Below are 25,650 nucleotides of genomic sequence, written 5' to 3' on the forward strand. Positions count from 1 at the left end.
CACTTGGTAAGAAGGATTTTGCATTGATAGTAACATGGACAAAGCCAAAGAGTTCATTGAATGACTCCAAATGGTACATCAAATAGTGAAAGATTAGCTTAAAAAGAGCAAAGGTAAGTGCAAAGCAAGGCACGATAAGCATCATGTAGATCACAATTTCCAAGTCAGTGATGAATCGATCGAGATTGGGAAGGTGAGGGAACTGTACCCTCACCTCCTGGACAATTGAAAGTGATATTTTGGGGTCCAAAAGGCTTCCACTGAGGATGAATGATCAGGTACTCAGAAAATAACTAAAAATTCAAAGTTGTCATATTGGTGTGGAGCTTGGATGACAACGTAGTGCTCGTCATCCTGAATTTGGCGCAACTCGTTTCGCGCAAAACAGACTCCGTATGACTCCAGAAACGAGTTATGTTCACTTTTCCAAATAGACGATTTAAAAAAAAAGGACAACCCAGTTAGCATTCTGTACTGTTCACGTGGTGCTGAAAGGGTAGGGTATGTGGACGTTGACTTGGTCAACGGGCTCCTTGGCGAATGATATCGTGGCAAGTGGCACATTCTTATTGGTTGGATTTTTGTGGTTTTGATTGGTTGAAGGAGTGGCCAACCATGGGCTGACATGTGGCCCAACCGGAGGCCACCACGTGGCAGCCTGGGAGGCCACCAAAAGTTTTTGCTATAGTCTAGTTGGAGGCAGTGGCAGCCGAACCTGCGACCTCCCAACGTTAATTCAAAATCTTTACCATTACACTGCAATGATAGTTCTTAATATACATAGACTTCGATTTATATTTAAAGGTTTGTTGTCGTAGAGTTCAGGGAACAGGCTAGCCTGTGGACACATAACCACGCTCATGTGATCAATGTCGAGGTGGAGTGGGGGCTCGGCCGACGAGGGCGGGCCATTGGACTTAGCCCTTGGGCACGTGGCCTCAATTTTCAGAAAAAATATTAGCAGGGTTTTTAACTGTTCGACAATTTCACTCGGTTTTCAGTGAAATTATTGCTCTGTTAGTGCGCTTGGCGGGTGGAATTGTAGGATGATGCCGAATTTTAGGGAATTTGTAGCTCGATTAGTAGAAAATTGGGAAAGACCATAACTTCTTGAGTTTTTGACCAAATCGGGAGCAGAAAGAGGCTACACAGGTATTTTTGGGCATTCTGGAGTCATTGGAACAGGTTTCAGAGCATTCTGAGCATTGTAAACTGATGTATTCACATTTTTTAGCATAATAGAGAGGGCCAAGCCATTGGAAGTTGGACCAAGGAGACGTAGCCCAGGAGGGGTGAACTCCTTCATCATGTGTTGTTGTGATACTATTTATGGTGATGTTTATGTTTGTCATTTGCAGTTGTTCAATCATTTGTTTATGTTAATTTGCTAATAAAAATTACGTAAAACGCTAAAAAAACCCATGTTTAAACTTGCAAACAATCACACAATTCCTTGACAAGCATATTTAATATAATCTGAAAGGGAATTTTAGCACAACAAAACTAATTTCTTAATCAGATCAAGTTTTGGTATCAGAACTCTTGGTTTTATTTGTGAAAGAAGGATTTAACTATTTGCAAGTTTATGTCATGCTTACAAGGTTAAAACTCAAAAAAGGAGAAGGAAAGTTGATTGAAAGCCCTGAAGTTGGGTCAAGGGGAAGGAGGGCAATGTTTCCACAATCTCCACCACTAGTTGATCCTTAAGTTGCAGTTGAGACTCCAGTGATTATGTCTCATGAAGGAGAGCCCACATACATGACAAAAGATGAGAAGGTCTTCAGGAAGGCTTTCTTTGATATGACAAAGATGGTGAAGGTCCTCTATGAAGAGAGGAATACCATACTATAGGGTGAAAGCTTCAAACATTCCAAAGGAGAAGGTTCTTAAGGAGGATGAGGTAACAGAAATGGAGGTAAACCTCCACCCTCTCCACCATCTTCTTCATCTTCTTCTTCACAAGAATCTTCACCCTCTTCCATTGACACAACCCTTACTCATACTCATCAACATACCTCAAAAGGAACTGGTAGATCACCCTTGTTAAAACTTGATGCTAAATTTGAACTGCCCATGTATAATGGTGAAGTGAATGCAGAGAAGCTTGATAATTGGATTCATCAGTTAGAGGTCTTTTGTAGAATTCAAAACCTTCAAGAGGATGACATAAAGATTCAATTATCTTCATTGAGGATGGAGGGTGAAACATTAGTATGGTGGGAATCAAAGACACAAGAGGAGATTAAGAAACACAGTAAGATATCAATTTCTTGTTTTGCTTTCATTGCTGCAATTAAAAGACAATTCTATCCTCTAGCTTATATGCAGAAATCCATCATGAATTGGCAGAACTTTAGACAAAAGTCAAAATGTGCAAGATTACGCCCAAGAATTCAGAAAACAATGTTTAATGTTAGGTGTAGATTTGAAATCACAAGACACGTTGTTGAAGTACATATGGGGTTTACAAATTACACAGTTACCTTAGGCATACTATCCTAATGTTTAATCCAAATAATCTAGATGAGGTGTGTGTGCAAGCCACTCATCTTGAGGCAAGAGGGAAAAACACTCCAGAAGAGGGTAGTAAAAAGCCATTTATGGGCAAAGAGAAAGAAAAGGGTTTCAAAGGAAAGAAAAATGCATCTATTAAAAAGGAAGAGGAGAAAACAATATGTAAACATTGTTCCAAAGAGGTTCACAATGAAGCTAATTGTTGGAAGCTTCATCCCGAGATGAAACCAAAGAAATTCAAAAACAAAGCAAAAGAAAATACAATTGTCGTCATTCAAGAGGATTTGGGATCCGATTTCGGCAATGAAACTAAAATTACAGCCATGGGTATAAAAGGAAAATAATCCATTGCTAGCACTAGTATATCAAATTGTCACACTAGTACTCCAAATGAAGAAACAAGGATTGAATTATTTCATGTGAGGGTAATCTCAAAACATACAAAAATTGACACACTTTTTGATAGTGGGTCTTAAGCCAACTTGATATCTGAAGATTTAGTCAAACAACTTAATCTTGAAACCATTTTACGTCCCAAGCCATATCCATTGGGTTGGATATGCAAGGACACAAACTTACAGGTTACAAGAAAATGTATTCTTCGGTTTGCAATCACAACAAACTTCATTGACGAAGTTGAATTAGATGTTGTACCGCTTGATATATCAGGAATTGTTTTGGGTAGTCCTTACCTCTATGATAGAAAATCAATCTTCTATCGTCATGAAAAAAAGTACCACTTGTTAAAATATGGTGTGGAGTATATTGTGAGAGCTCATCACAAGAAACAAAATCTTTCATTAGTTGATGCAGGTAAAACGAAAAGACTAGTGAATTCAAGTAAGAATTTAGTGCTTCTTATGATCAAACCCAATGTTGATGTTGATTATGAAGCGTTTGATGGTTGTAATTCAGAATTGATTTTTTGATGTTGTTAACAATGATTATGAGGTGTTTTATAAAGCAAAGGGATTTCTTTCCAAGAGGAGAATCCAACATGAAATACCATTGCAACAAAAATGTCTTCTTCCTAACATTGACATGCACCGGATGTTAAGAAGGGAAAGTGCAGAAATAACAAAGCAAATCCATGGGTTGTTGAACAAAAGGATCATCTGACCATCTTCTTCACCATGTGGTGCACCTATTGTTTTGGTGTTCGAGAAGAATGGGGCGCATTTCATTAAATGAGATTCAAGAAGTGGCTATCATCAAAGTAGAGTTGTTGAAGGAGACAAATGGAAGATACCATTCAAAAGCAAGCAAGGTTTGTTTGAATGGCTTGTTATGCTTTTTGGTCTTTGCCATGCTCCTACTACATTCATGCATATGAAGAAAGATGTATTGAATCCATTTATAGACATGATAGTCTACTTGGATGACATTTTTATTTTCAGAAAATTTCATTATGAACATGTCATGTGTGAGGAAGAAATACTTGATGTCGTATGTCATGAACATTTTTTATTGAAAATGTCAAAGTATATGTTGGATAAAACTTCTTTGATGTACTTGGGCCATAAGATTGGAGAAGGTGAGCTAAAGTTAGACCTCTCCAAGATTGATGCCATTATGGATTGGACAATGCTCAAATAGTCATTTGGATAAGAGGTTTTTTGGGAGCAGCCCAATGTTGGAGGAAAGATTTTGTTAAATTTTCTTCTATTATAGCTCATTTGCATTCTTTGGCAGTCGTGAAAAAAGTCTTCCAGTCGGGAGGCAAACAACAAGAGGCATTTGATGCTTTAAGACAAAAGATCAATTCAGCCTTTATACTTGCTCTTCTATACTTGAAAAAGTCATTTGAGTTTCAGGTTGATGTATGCGACTATGCCATGGGCGCAGTTCTTATGCAACATGGTAAGCCCATTTCATTTCATTAATTTTTTTTCAATGGTGCAGTGATTAATTTGCATCGACAAAGGCACTTTCATTGGATGGGTTTTCTTCTACTATTCTGCTTGGTCAAAAGGAATAAGAAAGTGATAAGCAACAAGTTTGTTGATGTACTTTCTAGGCATATAGTTTGTATAACTACTTTCCTCAAGCATCATTTTGTTTTGCATGAAAGTTATGTTCAACAAAATACATACTTTTAAGATGTACATTCAAGCTTGAGTCAAGGGATTCAAGTAGAGGAATTTGTTTGCCATTTGCATCATAATGTGTTGTATCATCTTGGTAAGAAGGATGTTGCTACTGATAGTAACACGGAGAAAGCCAAAAAGTTCATTGAACGACTCCAAATGGTACATCAAACAATGCAAGATCAATGTAAAAAGAGCAAAGGTAAGTACAAAGCAAGGCACAACAAGCATTGTGTAGATCACAAGTTCCAAGTCAGTGATGAATGGATGGAGATTGGAAAGGTGAGGGAACTGTACCGTCACCTCCTGGACAACTGAAAGTGATATTTTGGGGTCCAAAAGGCTCCCAGTGGGGAGGAATGATCAGGTGCTCAAAAAATAGCTCAAAATTCAAAGTTGTCGGATTGGTGTGGAACCTAGACGACTGTGTAGTTTTCGCCATCTTGAATCCGATGCAACTCAATTCGCGTGAAATAGACTCCGTATGACTCCAAAAATGAGTTATGTTCACTTTCCCAAAAAGCGATTTAAAAAAGAAGAAGAGAGAGGCCAGTCAACAGTCCATACTGTTGACATGGTGCTGACTGGGCAAGGTATGTGGATGTTGACTTGGTCAACGGGCTCCTCGGTGAATGATATCATGCCAAGTGGCACATTCTTATTGGTCATATTTTTGTGGATTTGATTGGTTGAAGGAGTGGCCAACCATGCGTTAACACGTGACCTAGCCGGAGGCCACCACGTGGCAGCCCTAGAGGCCACCAAAAGTTTTTCTATAGTCCAGGAAAAGGCAACAGGGGTCGAACCCGCGACCTCTCAACGCTAATGCATAGTCTTTACCATTACATCACAGCGGTAGTTCTTAATATGCATAGACTTCGGTTTATATTTAAAGGTTTGTTGCCACACAATTCAAGGAACAAGCCAGCCTGTGGACACATAACCGCGCCCATGTGATCATCGCGAAGGTGGAGTGGGGGCTCGGCTTGCAGGGGCGGGCCGTTGGCCTTAGCCCCCAGGCACGTGGCCTCAATTTTCGGAACTTAAGCTTTAGGGGGCTTTATAACTGTCTGATAGTTTCACTCGGTTTTCGATGAAATTGTCGCTCCGTTGGCGCTCTTGGTGGGCGAAATTGTAGGATGATGCCGAATTTTGGGGAATTTGTGGTGCGATTAGTAGAAGATTCGGAAAGGCCATAACTTCTTGAGTTTTTGACCAAATCAGGAGCAGAAAGACACTACACAGACATTTTTGGGCATTCTGGAGCCATTGGAACAAGTTTCAGAGCATTCTGAGCAAGGTAAACTGACGTATTCACATTTTTTAACATAATAGAGAGGGAAAAGCCATTGGAAGTTGGACCAAGGAGACATAGCCTAGGAGGGGAGAACTCCTTCATCATGTACTGCTATGATATTGTTCATGGTGATGTTTATGTCTATCATTTGTTTCTATTCAGTCATTTGTTTATGTTAATTTGCTCATTAAAATGATATAAAACACTAAAAAACCCATGTTTAAACTTGCAAACAATCACACAATTCCTCAAGCATATTTAATATAGTCTGAAAGGGAATTTTAGTACAACAAAACTAATTTTCTTAATAAGCTTACTAGATTTGAAGTAAAATCATATGAATTAAAAAGGGTAAACAATAATTTCTTCCACTAGTAATGTTCCCCACCAACCTCCCTATAGCACCAACATAATTAAAGCCATGATAGTTCCTAAGTAATTTTCCTCATTAGTAATAATTTATTGCAAATAGAATGATAGAAGAAGGATTTGGAGCCTTTGCCAATATTTTTAGGCCCATATTCTTGTGTGTTGGCCAACCCTCGATAGTTTATTGTCATTAAAAAAAGTTAAACCCTCTTTAGGGGCATTTGCTCTAAGAGTCCAAATTATGGACAATCATTTACCACATTTGATTTCTAAGAATGCACTTTCGAGCCAGTGACATAAATGAATCCATTCCCTTGTGCGCGTCTTTTTTTATCCATTTGTAGGTGACCAAAACCCCCTTCCACTTTCATAGGGAAATCAAGAGTTCATTTGTCCCTCGATCTGAGATTATACTTAAACATTTCGATAGAAGGTGGGCTTTTATGGGCCTCCAAATCTTCTATAACTATACCTAAGTTGGTGGAGGACTTGATAAGCAAGTTCCCTTTGACCAAGCCTTCTTATACCCCAAGAATATGAATAAAGGGAGAAGGGTTAGGGATTTTAATTCTAAAGAGGCCAAGTAGAAAGTCATTCAGGGTTCAAAACTTTTGTTTTCATCATTTAGCCCAAGGACCTAGAAATTAGATTTTCAAAGGATTTCCATTTACTTAAAGAAGGAGAATTTGTAGACTTACAGAGATGAAGCGAATCTTCCTTTCTATCACTGATAGCTTCCATCATGAGATCTTTAAGTTCACTTGTCTCCAATGATTGAGTTACTATTGATGAAGGAAATTTTATTAGGCAACCGATGATGGAGGCTTAAAAGAAGAGAGTTGATGAAGTCTAACTATGCAAGAAATTAAATTCTTATGTTTGAGCCATGTAATAGAGGTTTGAAGTCTTTGCAAGTCTCTTTTTTTTTCTCTGTAAAGACTAATTCTATTAACTGAAAATCAAAATAATGTTACAAGGAGGTTGAAGCCTCAGGCAAAAGCATCTGAGAGCGTTCAACGCAATAAAACTGTCCCAGGTAAGGGAGACCCAGTTACAGTAAGCGAGGAACCAAGCATAGGAACTAGAATTTAACAACAAGATCATGAGGAAAAGATGGAATAACCACCTATGAAGTTGTCGAGACCAGAAATAAGAGACAGAGATGCTAGCCAGAACCATAAAAGAGCTATAGACTGCCGCCCCACCAGGAAGAAGAACGAAACTGCCAAGCTATCGAGGCTAAACCTTCCCAAAAGTTGTGCTGCTGAATGAGGCTTCTGTGTTGCTTGGCCGAGTTCCATATGAGGGAGCCCATGCTAACTTCTGACATTCGTATTAGTTCCTCAGTTGGGCAGTTGCTTGCATACTTTGCTATCCAGAGAGAAGCCCAGGGGGTGAGAGGCGCAGTCAACCATTTCCACCAAATTCGAGCTCCCATGACTTCATTACTATGAGAAGGATCCCTTAATCTAGTACCGCGCCGCTCTTTGGAAGACATGCAGTGTCCCATTTGACAAGAGCCCATTTGCGTTTGAGACCGGAACTACCCCAAAGAAAGGATCTCTGAAGATGCTTGATTTCTTTGAGAACCCATTTGGGAGCCGCAAGGATGGAGAAGAGGTATAGCGGCATAGAATGAAGAACTGCTTTTATGAGGACTAGGCAACTCGCCATATTAAGAGATCTATGAGTCCAAGAGGAAAGGCGAGCCTCCAGTTTTTCTAAGAGGATATTCCATGAAGAATGCTTTAGGGCTGAGGCAGTCAAAGGAGCTCCTAAATATTTGGAAGGAAGGATAGCAATGGAGAATCCTAGAATGCGGGCTATAGCTGCTTGAGTAATAGCAGGGGTATGGAAAAAGAATATCTGGGATTTAGAATTATTGATAGATGCTCCTGAGGCCTTCGAGAAGTCCGTCAGTAATGATTTGAGCTGACGAGCTTCCTAGACAGAAGGATGCCCAAAGAGCATGTTGTCATCAACAAATTGCTGGTGTGTGAAGGCTGAAGAGTTGTGAAAAGACAAGCCTCTAAGAAGCTGAGATTGCTGAGCTAGTTTAATGCTTCGGCCCAATCCTTCTGCCATAATAACAAACAAGAAAGGGGAGAGAGGGTCTCCCTGCCGAATTCCCCGGGAAGGATGAAAAGGAGAGGAGGGAATACCATTGACCAGAACAGAAAAGAAAGAGGAGGAAATGAGACTCATAACCCATCTAACCCAAGGAGGAGCAAAGCCGAAAGCAATTAGAACTTTTTTAATGTACAACTAGCTTAAGCTATCAAAAGCCTTTGAAAGATCTATTTTGAGGAGCATACCTGGCTTCTTGGAGTGCTTCAGGGAATGAATTATTTCATGAGTTAGGATGATGCCATCCGTAATCTGCTGACCTTCGAGGTATCTAGATTGCTCAGGCGAGATGATGAGAGGAAGCAACAATTTGAGTCTGGAGGCAATGATTTTGGAGACTATCTTGTAAATTATATTGCACAGAGCTATAGGCCTGTATTTGTCAGGAGTGCTAGGCTGATCCACCTTGGGTACCAGAGCAATGAATGTGGCATTCACTCCCGGAAACATCCATCTTAAGGATCTTGATTCCTCAACCACCTGCCAGACTTCCATCTTGATCAAATCCCAGAAATTGTGGAAAAAGTTGGAGGTGAATCCATTCGAGTTGAGTGCTTTCCCTGCTTTCAGCTGACGAACTGCCAGTTCAACCTCCTGTAAGTCTACAGGCTTGAGAAGAAGTTGGTTATGCTCCTCAGAAATAATTTTAGGAATATTTCGAGTAATTTTTTCTATGGCCAGCGATCTGTCTGAATTTGGCTCGCGATGCACTTGCTTGAAATAGTTTAGGAGTTCGCTTTCAATTTCTTCATGTGTTTCCACTTTAACTCCCTGCTCATTTTGAATGTGAGTTATGTTGTTATTCATTCTACGTTGGATGGTGGTACTATGAAAATTTTTTGTGTTTTTTTCTCCATCGTTAAGCCACCTTATTCTTGATTTTTGCCTCCATAGTGTTTCTTCCTGCTTAGCCCTTTCTAAGATTTGCGTCTCAAGAACTTTTTCCTGTTCTGACAGGTCATCGGAGCGGCCTTCAACAATAATCCTTTGCTGCAGATGTTTCATATCTTGATCAAGGGTGCTCTGAGCCTGGAAAATGTTACCAAAAGAAGTATGATTCCATTGTTTGATCTTGCCTTTAAGATGCTTTAGCTTCTGCTGAAATTGAAACATCTTTGACCCGGTTGGAGGGGAGAAATTGTTCCATTCTGAGTTGATTAAGTTGTGGAAATCCGGGTGAGACATCCAGAAAGCCTCAAAACGAAACGGTCTTCGGATCTGGTTGCCAGGACGCGTCCAATGAAGGGAGATGGGCCAGTGATCAGATCCCGTGAGAGGCAGGATGGAAGCTGCAAAGTCTCCACCGATATGAATAGCGTTGTCTGAGAGTAAGAATCTGTCCAAACGAGAAGCGATCTGCTGCGACCCTGCTCTCTTGTTGCTCCATGTAAAGAGACCATTATTGAAAGGCAGGTCAATAAGCCAGTTATTATGAATGAAGTCTTTTAGGGGTTTCCCTTCCTGATTCCCTCTGTTCCTGCCTCCCCTTTTTTCTACCAGCCTAGTAATCATGTTGAAGTCACCTCCAAAAATCCATAATGGGTGCGATCTGTCAACGTTGATTGCAGAGAGGGTGTTCAAGATTTCTGCTTTATGCGTAGCCTCTTGGGGAAAATACACATTGGTTAAGAGCCCGTGTATATTTGTCCCAATGATGTGAAAAATTGCTTGGAGGAAGTTCTTATTTGCATGGATGTTGTTGAGTCTAATAGCTCGGGCGTCCCATAAGATTGCAAGGCCTCTAGACGCTGCATCGGCATCCATTGCAACAGTGAGACTCCCTGGCCATACTTTTGCTGCAATTCTTTCCAGAGCGTTTGAATTGCATTTGGTTTCTTGCAAGAAAAGGATTTGAGGTTTTTCTCGCATTATCATGTTTTTGAGTAGTCTTCCTTTCCCTGGGCCATTAAGCCCTCTTATGTTCCATGATATTAACTTCATTGGGAAGGATTATGATCAGAGTTATAGTACTTGGTTAGCTTGGAGTACCTGCCTGACTCCACTAGCATTTCTCCTATTCTGATTGTTCGTTGGAGGTCTGTTTTCCTTCCACGCTTTTTGATATCTTTGGTAATGAATCTTCCATCCCAGGGGCTTCCAGTCTGAATACCTAAAGATTTTTGCCTTTGCGCCCGAGATAGGATCTCCTCCAGATTCTCAAGTTGTCGATCTGGAATTTTGTCAAAATTGTTTGTATTGCATGCCTGCTCTAGGCCCTGGATGTCTAGTTCCCCAATGTCTATAGCCTCTGTTTCCTCCTCCATGATCTGAGATTCATTTAACTCTTCATTTGGTTCTTCTGCTATTCTGGAATCAGATTGTATGTTGTCTACCTCCATTCCTTGAGTATTCCATGCTGGGATCTAGTGCTTATCTGAAGAGGAGGTATCTTTGAGCAGAGGATCTGCTTGTAGCGCTTTGGAGTCTACCTGCTTCGATTGTTTGTCCTTCATCATCTCCGTCTCTGGGGGAGCGGGAATTTTAGAGCTCGGGTCATTTTGACGAGCTAATGCTTCGAAGCTGTTGCTTGTTGAAGGCTTGGAGGAACTGGCTTGAGGCATTTTAGAATTTGAAGCTGATTTCTTGTGGGTTTTTCCTACGACTGGCTACTTTGGTAAAGCCATCAGCCTCAGGCAAATCAAGTCCAGATGAGAGAGAAGATTTTTGAGTTAAAGGGCAATCCCTGAATAAGTGGCCCAGGGCGTGACATCTTCGGCATCTAAATGGCACATGTTCATAATCAATCAACTGAACCCATTCAATATCATCATGGAATAAACTTACCGCATCTGGGAGGGCCTTGTTGAGGTGCATGTAGACGCAAATACGAGCAAAGGAGGTATATCTGCGAATTTTTGTTTCCTCTGCAACTTTTATAAATTCACCCAGAACATTTCCAATCTCTTGTAGGGACGCTTCATCCCAGTACTCCATGGGAAGTGAGTACAGTCGGATCTAGACTGGAGCCCAACTGAGATCCTCCTTATCAGGGTTGAAGCGCTCTACCCACCCTCTGAGATATAGACCGGCGACATTGAAGAAGTAAGGCCCTCCATCTAGCACCCTAATCCGATCCTCCAGGTAGTTAAAAATGGCTGTGAAGAACCCTTTTGGCCCCAACTACAGGGTTATATTTCCCTTTGGGTTCCATTTTGCTGCTATCCATCCCCGCAGCGCCTTCTCAGTCGGCCAAAGTCCTATGAAATTGCCTATCAGTGCATGGTCTCTCATATACTGTATCTGAGCATTGATTCTGTGGCTTGGAAGTTCTACCTTCGGACGCTCAGTAGCTATAGGTTTGCATGTTGTCGAGCTGACCTTGGGTTGCTTTTTGTTATCCTGTTTTGTCTGTTGTGAGTTCAGATCCATGCTGTCCTCACTCTGGTCCGCTGGTTTATCGCCTTCCTTATTCCTTTGCCGCCCTGCATCATCCAGTGGGGGAGGCGCAGCGCCCTCCCCCTGGGGGGGTTCATGAAGTTCTAAACGTTCGAGCTGGGAATGAAAGTTGTGAAGCCGTCAGTATTTGCAGGTCTTCTGCTGTCTGTAGCGACCTGCCATTGCAGAGAACGCTGAAACCCTAGAATGCAGAGCCCTTGCTCCACATCGCCATTTTTCCCTTATATTCTCTTGTTGGTTCACTGCTTCTCTTACACGCAATCTCATTGTACCTTTGCAAGTCTCTTTTAGAGTAAATATGACTATGCAATTAGTTGTCTATGTTAAATCATTGTACCTTGCATATCATTTGTGTTAATGCCCATTGATCCTAATACACTTTCCTAGAAGATTTTTGGTCCAATAACTAAGAACATTAGTAGATGCATCTCTTAGTCTCTTCATATTATCCCTAGTCGAATTACCCTCTCATACATTGGATTTAGATAAAGCTTGAACCATTTCACCAACAATGATGATAACCTCATCCTCTAGCAAGATAGACCCCATGTGTGATTGCTTCTATGGCTCTCACATGTCAACAAATGGGTGGAATTTTTAACTAGACCATATCTGTTGGCCCTCCAGTGGATCCTGTAAATAATCAATCTCCTCTTCCTCCAAAATCAGTATGAGATTGGACCTCCTTAACTCTTATCACCCTAGTCATTATTGTAGATGAACCTTGTGGAAGCTCTAAGTTACCCTCTCCAAATGCATAGATCTGTCACCTTGCCAAAATGGATCTTCTCAAAAGTATTGAAGAATAAAGACCCTCTATACAAATTCTAAAAGCCCTTAATTCCACTTGCTTTTCCTCGATTCCAATGGATAATTCCTATGATGATAATTATTCTAGATCCATATTTAAAAAAATATATATACTTCATCACAATCTTTAGCCCATAAGAAAAAATGCGATTTGTTAATACCTTGCCAATACCACACAAATATTTGCAAATTACAAGTTATTTACATGTATATACCCTACCCTCTTTGAAATTGATTAGATAACCTTAAAAAAAAAACATAAAAGATGAAAAACACTTTATTTAGTATGTCAAGCTTATAGCCAAATTCGTTTTAATTTTCAAAATATGTATCACATTACCAACCTTACTGACTTATTAAAACAACAAAACTATGGCGATTTGAGAATGCTTCTCTCACTTCAAGCATAGAAATAATATGTTAAAAAATTTCGATTAGTTTTTTTACTTTCTTAATATTTAATAAACCATATTAATTTTAGTGAACATTTTCCACTCAAATTATAAAAATTAATATCTTTTAGTATTATATCAAATTATAAAAATAATATTTTATTATTATTATATACCATTTTCCAAGACCCATTGAATTTAATTTAAAACACATTACATGTGAATCAAATGGAATGGATTTCATTAAAAATACATTACATGGTTAATATTTTCCATTGGATTTCATTAAAAATACATTACATGGTTAATATTTTCCATTTAATAATTTGAGAATGAGTTGGTATGAAATTTGGTAGATAATTTTTTGAGAGAAAAAGCCTATGTAAAATTTAAGTGAAGATTTACCTACATTGGAGACTTTATAATAACATGCTTCGAAACCTGAAACATGCCAAAAGACAAGGTATCTTATGGGAAAAGATACTAAATTAAATATAAAATATATCTCGTATATCCATAAAGTAAATATAAGAAATTTGTATTTGTATGTGCAAAATTTTAGGAAAAATTTCGTCAAATTTTTCCTCAATGTATTAGATGCCAATTTTGATATAAAATCACATGTTGAATATATAATGTATTAGGTGCCAATTTTATATCGTATTAGGTGACGATTTTGATATAAAATCACAAGTTGAATATATAACCGTATACTGAATTTAAAACTTTTTCATTGAATTAGGTGCCAATTTTTAGGATTATTGTAATAAAAAATATATGAAAATTAAGCACCTGTGTAAAGCAATGTATTAGTGGCTAATTTTGATATAAAATCACAAGTGGAATATATAACCGTATAATGAATTTAATTTTTTTATTAAATTAGGTGTTAATTTTTGAAATTATTGTAATAAAAAATATATGAAAAATTAAATATGAAGATTTTTTCAACCATATCCATAACGTCAATTAAAGGTGATCTGACGTGTCACGGAATTTCCAAAATCGAGATTTTTGTCGAGAACCACATATGAAGATTTTGTCAACCATATCCATAACGTCCAATAAAGATGAGATGACGTGTCACGGAATCTCCAAAATCGAGATTTTTGTCGAGAAGCGCGCTGAACGGAATTCAAGCTGACGTGCCTGTCAACTAGACTCACACTCTGCCGAAAGTTGCGAGATATGTGGACCATCCGATCAGAATATTCGACCATTAATCTGAGCCGTCAGTTTCTCCAGAATTTTCTTTAAATTGCAGAGTCGGGCATTGCAAATCCCCGTTCATTCATCGTTTTGGTAGTAGTTGCCGGGGTTCGATTCTGGACGTCTTCAGTTACTGAGTTAGCTTAGCTTGTCTGTTTAGGATGCTAGACTGAGCTTGGTGGTCAATTTTTCGAATTCCTTGTGTTTTCGTCATTTCCAATGTTCAGGAATACTATCTGCTGGAGAATCGGGGTTTTGGAACGATCGATCGGACTACATTGGCTGGATACGTTTCTCTATGAAGGGTTTTCCAAGCTGACCATGATTTATCTGAAAACGCTCTGACAATAAAGGTCTGTTAGAAGCCATTGCCATCTTTTGAAGTATTTTATTTAATGGATGGTTTCATTTTTAATTTACGTTTCGAACCTGTCGAGATGATCAGAGGCCGTTGTCAGTCTATATTCTTGGAGATTTATTTTTCGAGATCTAGGGCTATGGAGGGATGAATTGAGGGAAAATTGTGTCCCACGAGATCCAAAATCACGGGGATTGGCATCTATCTTGTATTTACATTCTTGAAGAAATTTTTATTTGGAAGTGAAGGGTGATTGATGTATATAAACCCAATAGCCATTAAAGCTTCATTGGGGTTTGATGTGGCATTGCCTTTGCGGGTGCGCTTGCAGGCGGGCCATCAGATTAATGAAATGCTTTTATTTTCTTCTTTGGGGGAGGGTGAACCTTCCCAACCATCCGAGCTTATTTTTGCCGGAGGTCTGTGTCGCGAGTTTTGTGATGCAATCTTTGATTGATTGTTTGATATGGCCGACGGTTAATCCAATTTTGACGAAGAGCCTACATATTCAAAAGCCTCCCACCCGATACACTAAACGATTGTGCCAGGTATTTAAAAGTTACAACACACTAATTTTATGAGGTATGCAGTCCGATAAAACTCTTTCCTCCATTTATTTGTTAGTTTCTGTTAAATCTAAGTTATTTGTTGTTGTCATTTTTGCATTTTCTGCTAATTCTTAAATGCAATAAGACGTAAAAAGAAGGATTGCGTTTCTTTTCAATTTTAAATTCTAAAAGATGTGAAAGGAAGGATTGTGTTTCTGTTTAATCTTAAAATTAAAAAAGGCGTAGAAGGAAGGATTGCGGATTAGTTTATTTGATGGCATTCAACTGATTCCTCACACCATGGAATCTTCATTAAACTGAACTTTAGGTATTGGGAGAGAGGAGTGTGGTGTATTCTCTGTGGAAGAAATAGAAAATCACTAATTTTTTTCTATGAGAATATCTTTTGAATTTTTTTTTTTTTTTTTTTTCCATGAATATACATAAATTTTATCAGATTACTGACAAACAGAAAATAAATTTATTCCTGGCATCTGTTTTATTGGGAACTTATCATTTAAGCAGCCAGAAGATTTTACATTTTTTCAAATCTTTCAATATACATAAATTTTAACAATTTATTGGGTACTTACCAACGTAAAATAAATTTATTACCGGCATCTCATTTACCGGGCACTTTTATCATTTAAACAGCCCGAAGATTTTCTATTTTTCCAAATCTTTCAATATACATAAATTTTATCGGATCTTACAAACAGAAAGGAAATTTATTATTTTCATCTATTTTATCTGACACTTCTCATGCTTTAAGCAGCCAGAAGATTTTCTATTTTTCAAATCATCTTAATGTGTAATAAATATAAACTTACTGCGTAATAAATAAATATAAGTCTAAAAGTTTGTATATAAAATTTTCAATATTTAATACGTAATAAATATAAATCTAAGTTTTAGATGCATATATACCAGTAAATAATCCAAAATCCATACAAAATCAAAATTAGATTATATGAAAAATTGCTGTATCCAAAATCTATACACAATCAAAATAGCTTATACGAAAAATTGCTGTATTCAAAATCTATACAAAATCAAAATTAGCTTATATGAAAAATTGCTGCATCATCGCAGATGACATCCAACAAATAAAAGCATCATGATACTGTTTGAGCAAGTTTAATTTGTTCATATCCCTGACATTTTATAATTTCAAAAAGTTTGTGAAGCATGGGTTCGCGGTTCTGTCCCGGATTCTTGTTCCCATGAACAGGGACGAACCCATAAGAATTGGGTTCTTCCCATAACCCATAAGAACCTTGTTGCTATAAACATGTGCTGGAGCGGGGACTTCCCAGATGAACCCATATGAACCGGGTTCTTCCCCTAAGAAAGAACTTGGTGCTCAATAACTGCAGCCTGGGTTCGTTTGCTAAAATGGGTTTGCCGAACCCTAAAAAAATTCTTATTCTTATCTTAGTATAACATTTCAAATAAATTCTTACCTTAGTAGAACATTTCAAATTTAAAGTTCCGCAAAGAAAAAAAAATCGATTTTCCTTGTTGTTCCTAGCTTCTTGATTCATGTTTTGCTAAATCTATTTTCCTTCTTGTTCTTAGCTTCTTGATTCATGTTTTGCTAAATGCAATGTCATTGCATTGTCAACTAATACAACTTTAGTCTTCACTCGTTATCCTCACTCGTTATCTTTCAGTCATAGTGATAGAAGAAGATAACGGGACCAAGGCAATCCACACGGCAACGTATATAAATAGCCGCTTAAACAAACGACCTGGATCATATTCTGCTAGTGTCATTCTGTTATTCCCACATATCTCAAGTACCTCGTGCTATTCGCAAGCCATCTTTTGTAGTGATTTGTCAATACTGTTCCTGTTATTTTCTCCATTTAATCCATTCGATGACATATATATGAATGATTGATCGGACAATTTGCACCGGATGGTTTAAAACTTTAACGCATATTACAATGTAGACATTGTTGTCATCTTTAAAACAGATTAAGCTATAATGATTTATAATTTTAAGCTATAATGATTTATAATTTTAATTGATGGTTGTTTAAAATAGTTTAAACAATCTAGACATTATTGTTCTTAGCTTCTTGATTCATATTTGCTCAATGCAATATGTCATTGTATTAAGGTGGTAATTTTTGCAAGGCCACTGGAATATATTTTATCCTATAGTGGTCAGTGTCGTTATTCAAATGTCTGTAGAAAATTAACATACTCTCTAGAAGCTGGTGTTAGGCCTCAATACTTATCTGTGGCTGTTGTGGAGCACCTAACCTGCTGTGCTAATGTGGGTGTCTATTTCTAATACGCATATGGAACTCCTCGTCATAAACAAAAAGCTTACAATTAGTTTACAATTGGAAACACCGCTTGAATAGAATATTCTATATTGGCACATTGCCATACATGACGGCAAAGCTTTGCCTTTGAGCCAATCAGGTTTATTGATACTGCTTATGACGTATTAACTATTAACAGCGTGTTTGTGTCAGTTATGAAATTTTAAATTTGAGCATTAGGGATTGAGTATATTCGCTGTTGGGTTGGTGGACATGAAAGAGTCTACAATATGTATATTGTTATAGTCTACAAATGTGTTTGGATGTAAACTGCTACATGTGCAGTACTTCATAAAATGGGTTGTGGAATGGGTTGTGGACTGTTTCTAGTTGATGCTCAAGAGATTAAGCAACAAGAGGAGGTTGGATATTTAGGAAGACGAGGGAATGCAAAGTGAATCCGAGTCGAGTTCTGAAACTTTGAGGTTACGAGGTTGCACAGTTTAAGTGACAGATGGTTGCTATAGGCTGGGGAGTAGGACAATTTGGGAAGTTTTGAAGGCGGCAAAAATAGTGCAGAAAAGGAGCGTGAAAGGCCGAGAAGGTGGACCAGTGCAGATTTTGCTGATGATGAAGAGGAAAACCGACTGCCATTTTCGTACAGGAATAATGTGTCAGGCAATAGAATTAAGTTGTTGTATAGAGACAAGAATGGCGGATTCTGAAAATAATAATATCCGTGTAATATATGTAACTCTTTGCAGTTTTGAGGGTAGCGAAAATAACGCTGAAAAGGGATGTGAAATACGCAGAAGATGAAGCAGAGCATATTTTACAGGAGACACAGCTAGTGACTGCCTCTTGGCATATGAATAATGTACAAAGCAATAAAAGTTGTTCTGTAATGCAAGGAGAAAGACAGTGACAGAGATTCAAAAAATTGAGAAAATTCTTCCATCGTATTATGGTTTTGTGTGATTTTCCTTATGTATGGTTTTGGCTCAGTGATTCTAGGCATTGTTTCTGTGAGAGAAAACCTTTTCAATATATATGCTATTGTGTAATAAGACGGTGACTTTCCCTGTGTATGGTTTTGTTTCTGTGATGTTAGGCGTGTTTGTCTGTAAATTTGACATTGTTTTGTGTGTATGCTGTATGTGCACGTATGCCCACAGAAGCAGTGTGTATGCTGTATTTCCCATGGCCTGCCTGAAGTTATACACATTTGAAGTTTTGTACATTGAACTTGATCGTGAAGTTAGCAGTGGCATTGAATCATCAAAGGAGCCGTAACAGAGACAAGTTATGTGATGTACTTGAGCTTCATAATTAGATATCCATGTGGCATAGTTTAATTTCTAATATATACTGTATTGATTGTTTAATGATAAAAGGCCTAGTTTAATTTCTAGAATATACTGTATTTATTGTTTAATTTCTAATATTTAGTGTCCTTTTGTGGGTGTTGCATAATTTGCATTCCCGTCCCCAGGGAGGACTTGTGGGTTGCCAGGTAGGGATAAGTCTCAGTTTCGAAGGGATGTCCTTGACGATACGGGACTTTACCATGTTCTTTATAAAAATCGCTTAATCTGCGGGCACAGGTGAAACTGCTGGCTTTCGTGCAGGTATTGGTGTTGGTGCTTCCACTGGACAAAATAGTGGTTAAGCTGCTGGTCCAACGTCCACATCCACATCTGTATCTGTAGCTGCTCTTGCATCATGGTCTAAAAATGGATTTGGAACGGGTTCCTCAGACTAATCAACCGGAGCTTAATCAACTGCGTAACTGACGGATAAACCAACTAGGTAAAAGGATATTTGTATTATATTAGTCACATTTATGTCTAAGTAGGTAAATAGCTGTGCCCGTAGCTGCTGCTCTTGTATCTTGGTCTAAGAATCGATTTGGAACTGGTTCTTCAGACGAATCAACCTGAGAAATTTACGTCTAATCAACTGCGCAACCTACGGATAAACCAACTCGGTAAAAGGAGATAACCTACGGATAAACCAACTGGGTAAAAGGAGATATGCCATCGTAATTTTTGGGAACTCTACTCATTGTGCCCGTTTGTAATAGAGTACAAATATTTGTGTTTCATATTCCTTAATCCCTTTTAATCATGCATTGCAATTGGCTACAAATTATGCTAGAATGCAACAATAACTTGTGAAATTTGAAGCGGTGCATTATGAGAACACAAAATCAAGTAGGTGCATTATGAAATCATAATCAAGTAATCATTAAGATCTGGGCAAAAAGAATCTGGGTAAAAGGAGATGTGCCTTCATAATTTTTGGGAACTCTACTAATTGTGCCCGTTTGTAATAGACTACAAATCCCTGTGTTTCATATTCATTAATCCCTGTGTTTCATATTCATTAATCCCTTTTAATCATGCATTGCAATTGGCTAGAAATTATGCTAGAAATTTGAAGAGGTGCATTATGAGAACACAAATCAAATTTGAAGCGGTGCATTATGAGAACACAAAATCAAGTAGGTGCATTATGAAAACACAAATCAAGTAATCAAGTATCCATTATTAAGATCTGGCCAAAAAGAATCTGTGAAACTTGAAGAGTTTCACGTTCAGTCGTCACACCGGATGTGTTGATACCTTCGGTAAAAGAAGCATCCATCATCCCCAAAGAAAACCCGGTTGTTAACATCCGGTCACTTCTTTTGGGAACTTTGTGTTTCATATTCCTTAATCACTCTCAATCATGCATTTATGAGAGATTATTTATGTCATATGCACCCTCATTTGAATCATTTGATTTCCTTGATATCAACCAGGCATCTAGTAGGCCTTCTTCGTGTCGTAGTGTGTTTGGTATCTTCCCCTGCCCGATTATTGCTCCCCATTCATCTCATCCCATAGGCCGCCTTCGTTTGGGACTCTTCTCCTAATTAATGAGTGGACTGAACAGATTTAGTCTCATCCTTTGCGTCATCACACTGGTTAAATTGGGACATATTTTCTGAAATTTCAATTTATTTCTTCTTTATTGGTCATATTTGCTTGGTTTCATGTATATGAGGGTTACTAGACCCTTTTCTCTAGGATTGCCTAGTGAATCTTTTTCTTTTTGGCTTCTTTGCAGGATTTTTAGGCCCTTCCTATTTTAACACAATGTAGTGTAGAACCTCTCCCTACCCCAATGCTAACTAATTTTGAAGAAAGAAAATTGGAACGATTTGGGGCAGTGATGACACCTTCGAGGGATATATAAGCAAGTTCGTGACTAGGGAATAAATCTAAGTTTCAGTATATATCAACTTACGGAGCAGAGATCGCTGGCTTGAAGATTGACAATAAATAATGTGTTCAAACAAAGAATTGGAAAATTGGCCTCTTGTGTTGCACACCAAAAGCAGTTTTCTAAAGGTTCCCTAGTTTTTGTTAAAGGTGTAGTTAATGAAAAGTAGATGCATGATGAATAAGAAAACCAAATTCTTCTTACAGGTGTAGTTAATGAAGGATAATTGCATTGTTCAGAGAAAGAATTGGAAAATTGGCCTCTTGCGTTGCACACCAAAAGCAGTTTTCTAAAAGTTCCCTAGTTTTTGTTAAAGGTGTAGTTAATGAAAAGTAGATGCATCATGAATAAGAAAACCAAATTCTTGTTAAATGTGTAGTTAATGAAGGATAATTGCATGATGAATAAGAACAACCCAATCATGAGAAACTCCATGGATAACATGTTAGTTGAATAATGATTCTATAACCCGAAATAAATACTTGAAAGAAGCAGAAAAACTTGAATACCCAAGAAATCATACCTTTGGCCATTGATACTTGCTCACACTCTAATACTGTCTATTCTTTAATAGGGTTACACATTCGATGGAACAGCCAACCAAATTGCTAAAACCTAAGCTCAAAGCTCATGCAGTACAAGACTTTCCATTTACAATTTTCTCCAGTTTTTTAGCTTCAACTTCGAATGAAAACAACAATTATAGAAAAAGAGGAGCTAAGCAGATCGTTCCCAAATATGTAAGGTCCTGCAGAAAATGGCATGGAAAGAGCTGCAACATTTATCACGGATTTCTTTCACCCGTTTGGCACTTCCAAACTCTGCTCGCTCTGATCTGATGGTGTAAGACTGAAGGGGATTGAACGGTGAGCGTGGGGACCAAACAACAATGTTTAGAGCCAAGCTTCCATCAAGCTTGCTGTGGCCATGTGTCAAGTGTTCTACAGAACATGGTAGAAAACTGTAGGAGCAATGGACCACTCCGGGAGCTCTCAACAAGAAAAGGAATCCCGCGAGACGGTTTCCGTGAGAACGGGATACAGGGAGCTAACATTCTCCTACCTGGTCCATACTTTTAATTTAACGTCTCATCTTAAAACCCATTGATACTCTGTATTAAGTAATAGATACATGAATTATGGCGATAAGTCTTTTAATGACGAACATTATTTTCCATGTATTACTATGTATTTATTTCTATTATAATTTATGTGGCAACAATTTCTTAATGAATAAAACTTATGTTTATTATTGGTCCTACATAGAGGAATTCTCTCAAATTAAATTAAGGTGCAGATAAATATGAGGAAAACATCACAATAATTAAGAATTTCATAAAAATAACATTGTCCATACAATGAGAAACTACATGATGGAACCAAGTCCCATATTCATTACATGATCCTTGAATTTTAATGGTGGCATGCCCTTAGTCAAAGGACCAACGATCATCAACTCAGTGCTGACGTGTTCAATGACCACTTTCTTTTCTTTAACTCGTTCACTTATAGCTAAATACTTAATGTCGATGTGTTTACTTCGACTCCCACTTTTGTTGTTTTAGCCATAAAAACAACAACTTAATTGTCGCAATACATTCTCAATGGCTTAGAGATAGAATCCATAATTCTAAGTCCAGAAATGAAATTCTTAAGCCATATACCATGTGAAGTAGCCTCAAAACAAAAGACGAACTCGGCTTCCATAGTGGAAGTGGCAGTGAAGGTCTGCTTGGCACTGCTCCATGATATAGCTCCACCGGCCGTCATAAAAATGTATCTTGATGTTGATTTGTGTGAATCAACACATCCAACAAAGTCAGAATCTGTGTAGCCAATTACTTCCAAACTGTCTGTCCGTCTATACATAAGCATGTAGCCTTTGGTTATTTGAAAGTACTTCATTACTTTCTTTTCAACGCTCCAGTGGTCTAAACCTAGATCACTCTGATATCGTCTCGACATTCCCACAACAAATGCAATGTCAGGTCTTGTGTAGACCTGAATATACATTAGGCTTTCGACAACAGAAGCATATGGAATGTTCTTCATTTGTTCCCTTTCAAAGTCATTCTTCGGGCATTGGTTCAAATTGAACCTATCACCCTTCACAACGGGAGCGACACTTGGTCAACAATCCTTCATCCGAAATCTCTCTAAAATTTTATTAATATAGGTTTCCTGAGACAGAGCCAAGATGCCTCAGAATCTGTCTCTATGGATCTTAATGGCAATGACATAAGATGCCTCACCCATATCCTTCATATCAAAATTTTTAGAGAAGAATTGTTTCACCTCATGTAGCAAACCCTTATCATTGGTTGTTAGCAAAATGTCATCCACATATAAAACAAGAAAACAAATTTTACTCCCACTGACTTTCAGGTATATACATTGATCCATAATGTTTTCTACAAAATTGAATGAAGAAATTACATTATGGAATTTCAAATACCATTGGTGGGATGCTTGTTTTAAACCGTATAAGGATTTCTTGAGCTTGCAAACCAATTGCTCACCATCACTAGAGCGGAATCCTTCAGGTTGTTTCATGTAAACCTCCTCTTCTAGATCTCCATTGAGAAATGTCATTTTCACATCCATTTGTTGCAACTCTAAGTTAAAATGGGCTACTAATGCCAAAATAACGTGCAAGGAATCTTTCTTAGATACAGGAGAGAAAGTCTCCGTGTAATCGATTCCTTCTTCTTGCCTTGTATCTATCAATGTTGCCCAATGAGTATTTCTTTCTCTTAAAGACCCATTTACATCCAATGGATTTTGCACCATTAGGCAACTAAACAATATCCCAAACTCCGTTACTCTTTATAGAATTCATCTCTTCCTTCATGGCATCGTACCATAATTCTGATTCTTTGCAACTTATGACTTGTGAAAAGGACTCAGGATCATTTTCGGCTCCAATGTTGTAGTTAGATTCTTGCAGATACACAACATAATCATCAGGGATTGGTGATCTCTTTAGTCTAATAAATCTTATTAATGTTGTACCATCATCTTCCTGAGAAGTATGTGGTTCAACTTGTTGTTCAAAAGTTTTTGGCAACTCTTGAACTACTTGATCTACTGGAATGTTGTTAGCAGCTTGTGGAACTTCAACAATTGGTTGTTCAACACATGTTTGTACTTGAGGGGTGCTACGAAAAATAACCAATCTATCACTTGAGGTGGAAGGTTGAGATTCTTAATGATCCTTCTTAGAAACTATGTTTCTGGTTTGATCGCTCCCACTGATCAAGTCATTTTCAAGAAACTTTGCATTTTTTGATTCCACAATCCTAGAGCTGTGAGATGGACAATAAAATTTGTAACCTTTAGACCTTTCAACATATCTAATGAAATATCCACTAATGGTCTTTGGGTCCAGCTTCTTCTCTTGCGGATTATAAATTCTCACTTCAGACGGGCATCCCCAAACGCGTCGTCTTAAGTGCTTCGGTCCACAAGGATTTAGGAAGATTGGAGCTGCTAAGCATACTCCACACCATGTCCAATAATGTTTGGTTTCTTCTTTTTGCTACACTATTCTGGTCGGGTGAACCAGGCATGGTGTATTGGGCAACAATCCCATGCTTTTAAAGAAAATTTGCGAATGGCCCAAGTGCTTGTCCAACTTCTGTGTATCTGCCATAATATTTTCCACCTCTATTTGATCTCACGATCTTAATTTGCTTGCTGCATTGTTTCTCTACTTCAGCCTTAAAGATCTTAAAGGCATCTCATGCTTCGTTCTTTTTATGAAGCATGTAGAGATACATATATTGTGAGTAATCATATATAAAAGAGATGAAGTATCTTTGACCATGTGAGTCCATGTCTAGACTACATATATTAGAATGTATGATCTCTAATATGTCCGAACTCCTATTGGCACCTTTCTTTGACTTGTTGGTCTGCTTTCCCTTTATACAGTTCACACAAGTCTCAAAATCAGTGAAATCCAGAGTATTAAGTACTCCTTCATTTATTAATCTTTTAATTTTTTCTATGGAGATGTGACCTAATCTCTGGTGCCATAATTTAGAGGAATCCTCATTAATAACACATTTTTTAGTGCAGTGTGAACATGCATTGAATCATAAGTGACATTGTTTTGTAAATTAATGCAGTAAAGACCATCAAACAAAGTACTATTCCCAACACAATCAGATTTATAAAACAAACTGAAAGATGTTTCTGAAAAGTTAAAGGAATTTCCAAAATGTACAAGCCTTGAAACTGAAATCAAGTTTCTAGAAAAACTTGGAACATAAAAGGTATTTTCTAATTCTAAAACAAAGCCACTACTTAAAGTTAAATAGCATGTTCCTATAGCTTCCATATGCGAGCCCATATTGTTTCCTAATAAGATGCTTTGCTCACTTCCCACTGGCTTCCTTAGGTTTTGCAAACCTTGCAAGGAATTTGAAATGTGAATTGTTGATCCAGAACCAATCCACAATGTGTTAATATTGACATTAACCATATTAGATTCATAACAAACAAATGAGGTTGGATTACCTTTGTCCGCAAGCCATTTATGAAATTTGGTGCATTCATTTTTCAGTGTACCTTCTTTTTACAAAAGAAACACTTGGAATCCTTTTTAATGTCAACTTGGGGAGGCATTTTACCTTTTCCTTTCTGATTGGCTTGAGATTTTCCCTTTCCACGCATTGCCAGCATTGCACTTTTTCTCAGTGCCATCACCAGTCTCCTTTCCTCTTGAACACACATGGTCATGAGTTCATTAATTAACCATTTATCCTTATGTGTGTTGTATGAGATTTTGAAGGGTCCGTATTGGTGCGGAATGGTGTTCAGGATGTAGTGCACCAGGAAGGACTCCGACATTTCAACCTTGAGTTTCTTTAATTGAGCTACAGTGTTCTTCATTTGCATGATGTGCTCATGCACACCTTTCACACTGGTGAGCCTTAGGGATGAGAACTTCATGATTAGGGTGCTTGCTAGTGCCTTGTCTGAAGTGACAAATTGATC

The 25,650-nt window shown here is 38.0% G+C and overlaps 1 protein-coding gene and 1 long non-coding RNA gene across 5 annotated transcripts; one reads left to right on the forward strand and one right to left on the reverse strand.

Annotated features, from left to right (window-relative positions):
* Nucleotides 1-7,731: 7,731 nt before the first annotated feature.
* Nucleotides 7,732-10,269, reverse strand: LOC149189018 (uncharacterized). The gene is made up of 2 exons (XM_089410104.1): nucleotides 8,809-10,269; nucleotides 7,732-8,211 (listed from the first exon to the last, which is right to left on the reverse strand). Exons 1-2 carry the CDS (start codon nucleotides 10,267-10,269, stop codon nucleotides 7,732-7,734), a joined length of 1,941 nt encoding a protein of 646 aa, XP_089266230.1.
* A 4,005-nt stretch (nucleotides 10,270-14,274) lies between these two features.
* Nucleotides 14,275-19,695, forward strand: LOC149189019 (uncharacterized). Of its 4 annotated transcripts, XR_016255865.1 has the most exons (5): nucleotides 14,275-14,554; nucleotides 18,559-18,685; nucleotides 18,876-18,896; nucleotides 19,012-19,192; nucleotides 19,310-19,695. It is a non-coding gene; the product is annotated as an uncharacterized LOC149189019 (long non-coding RNA). The 4 variants fall into 4 exon arrangements; XR_016255864.1 differs by having other exon boundaries at nucleotides 19,012-19,695; XR_016255867.1 differs by lacking the exon at nucleotides 18,559-18,685 and having other exon boundaries at nucleotides 19,012-19,695.
* The last annotated feature ends 5,955 nt before the right edge of the window (nucleotides 19,696-25,650 follow it).

The sequence above is a fragment of the Pinus tabuliformis genome, chromosome 3_1 (assembly GCF_031772625.1).
Source record: "Pinus tabuliformis cultivar Carrire ecotype Pingquan chromosome 3_1, CPIR1, whole genome shotgun sequence".
Taxonomy (NCBI): domain Eukaryota; kingdom Viridiplantae; phylum Streptophyta; class Pinopsida; order Pinales; family Pinaceae; genus Pinus; species Pinus tabuliformis.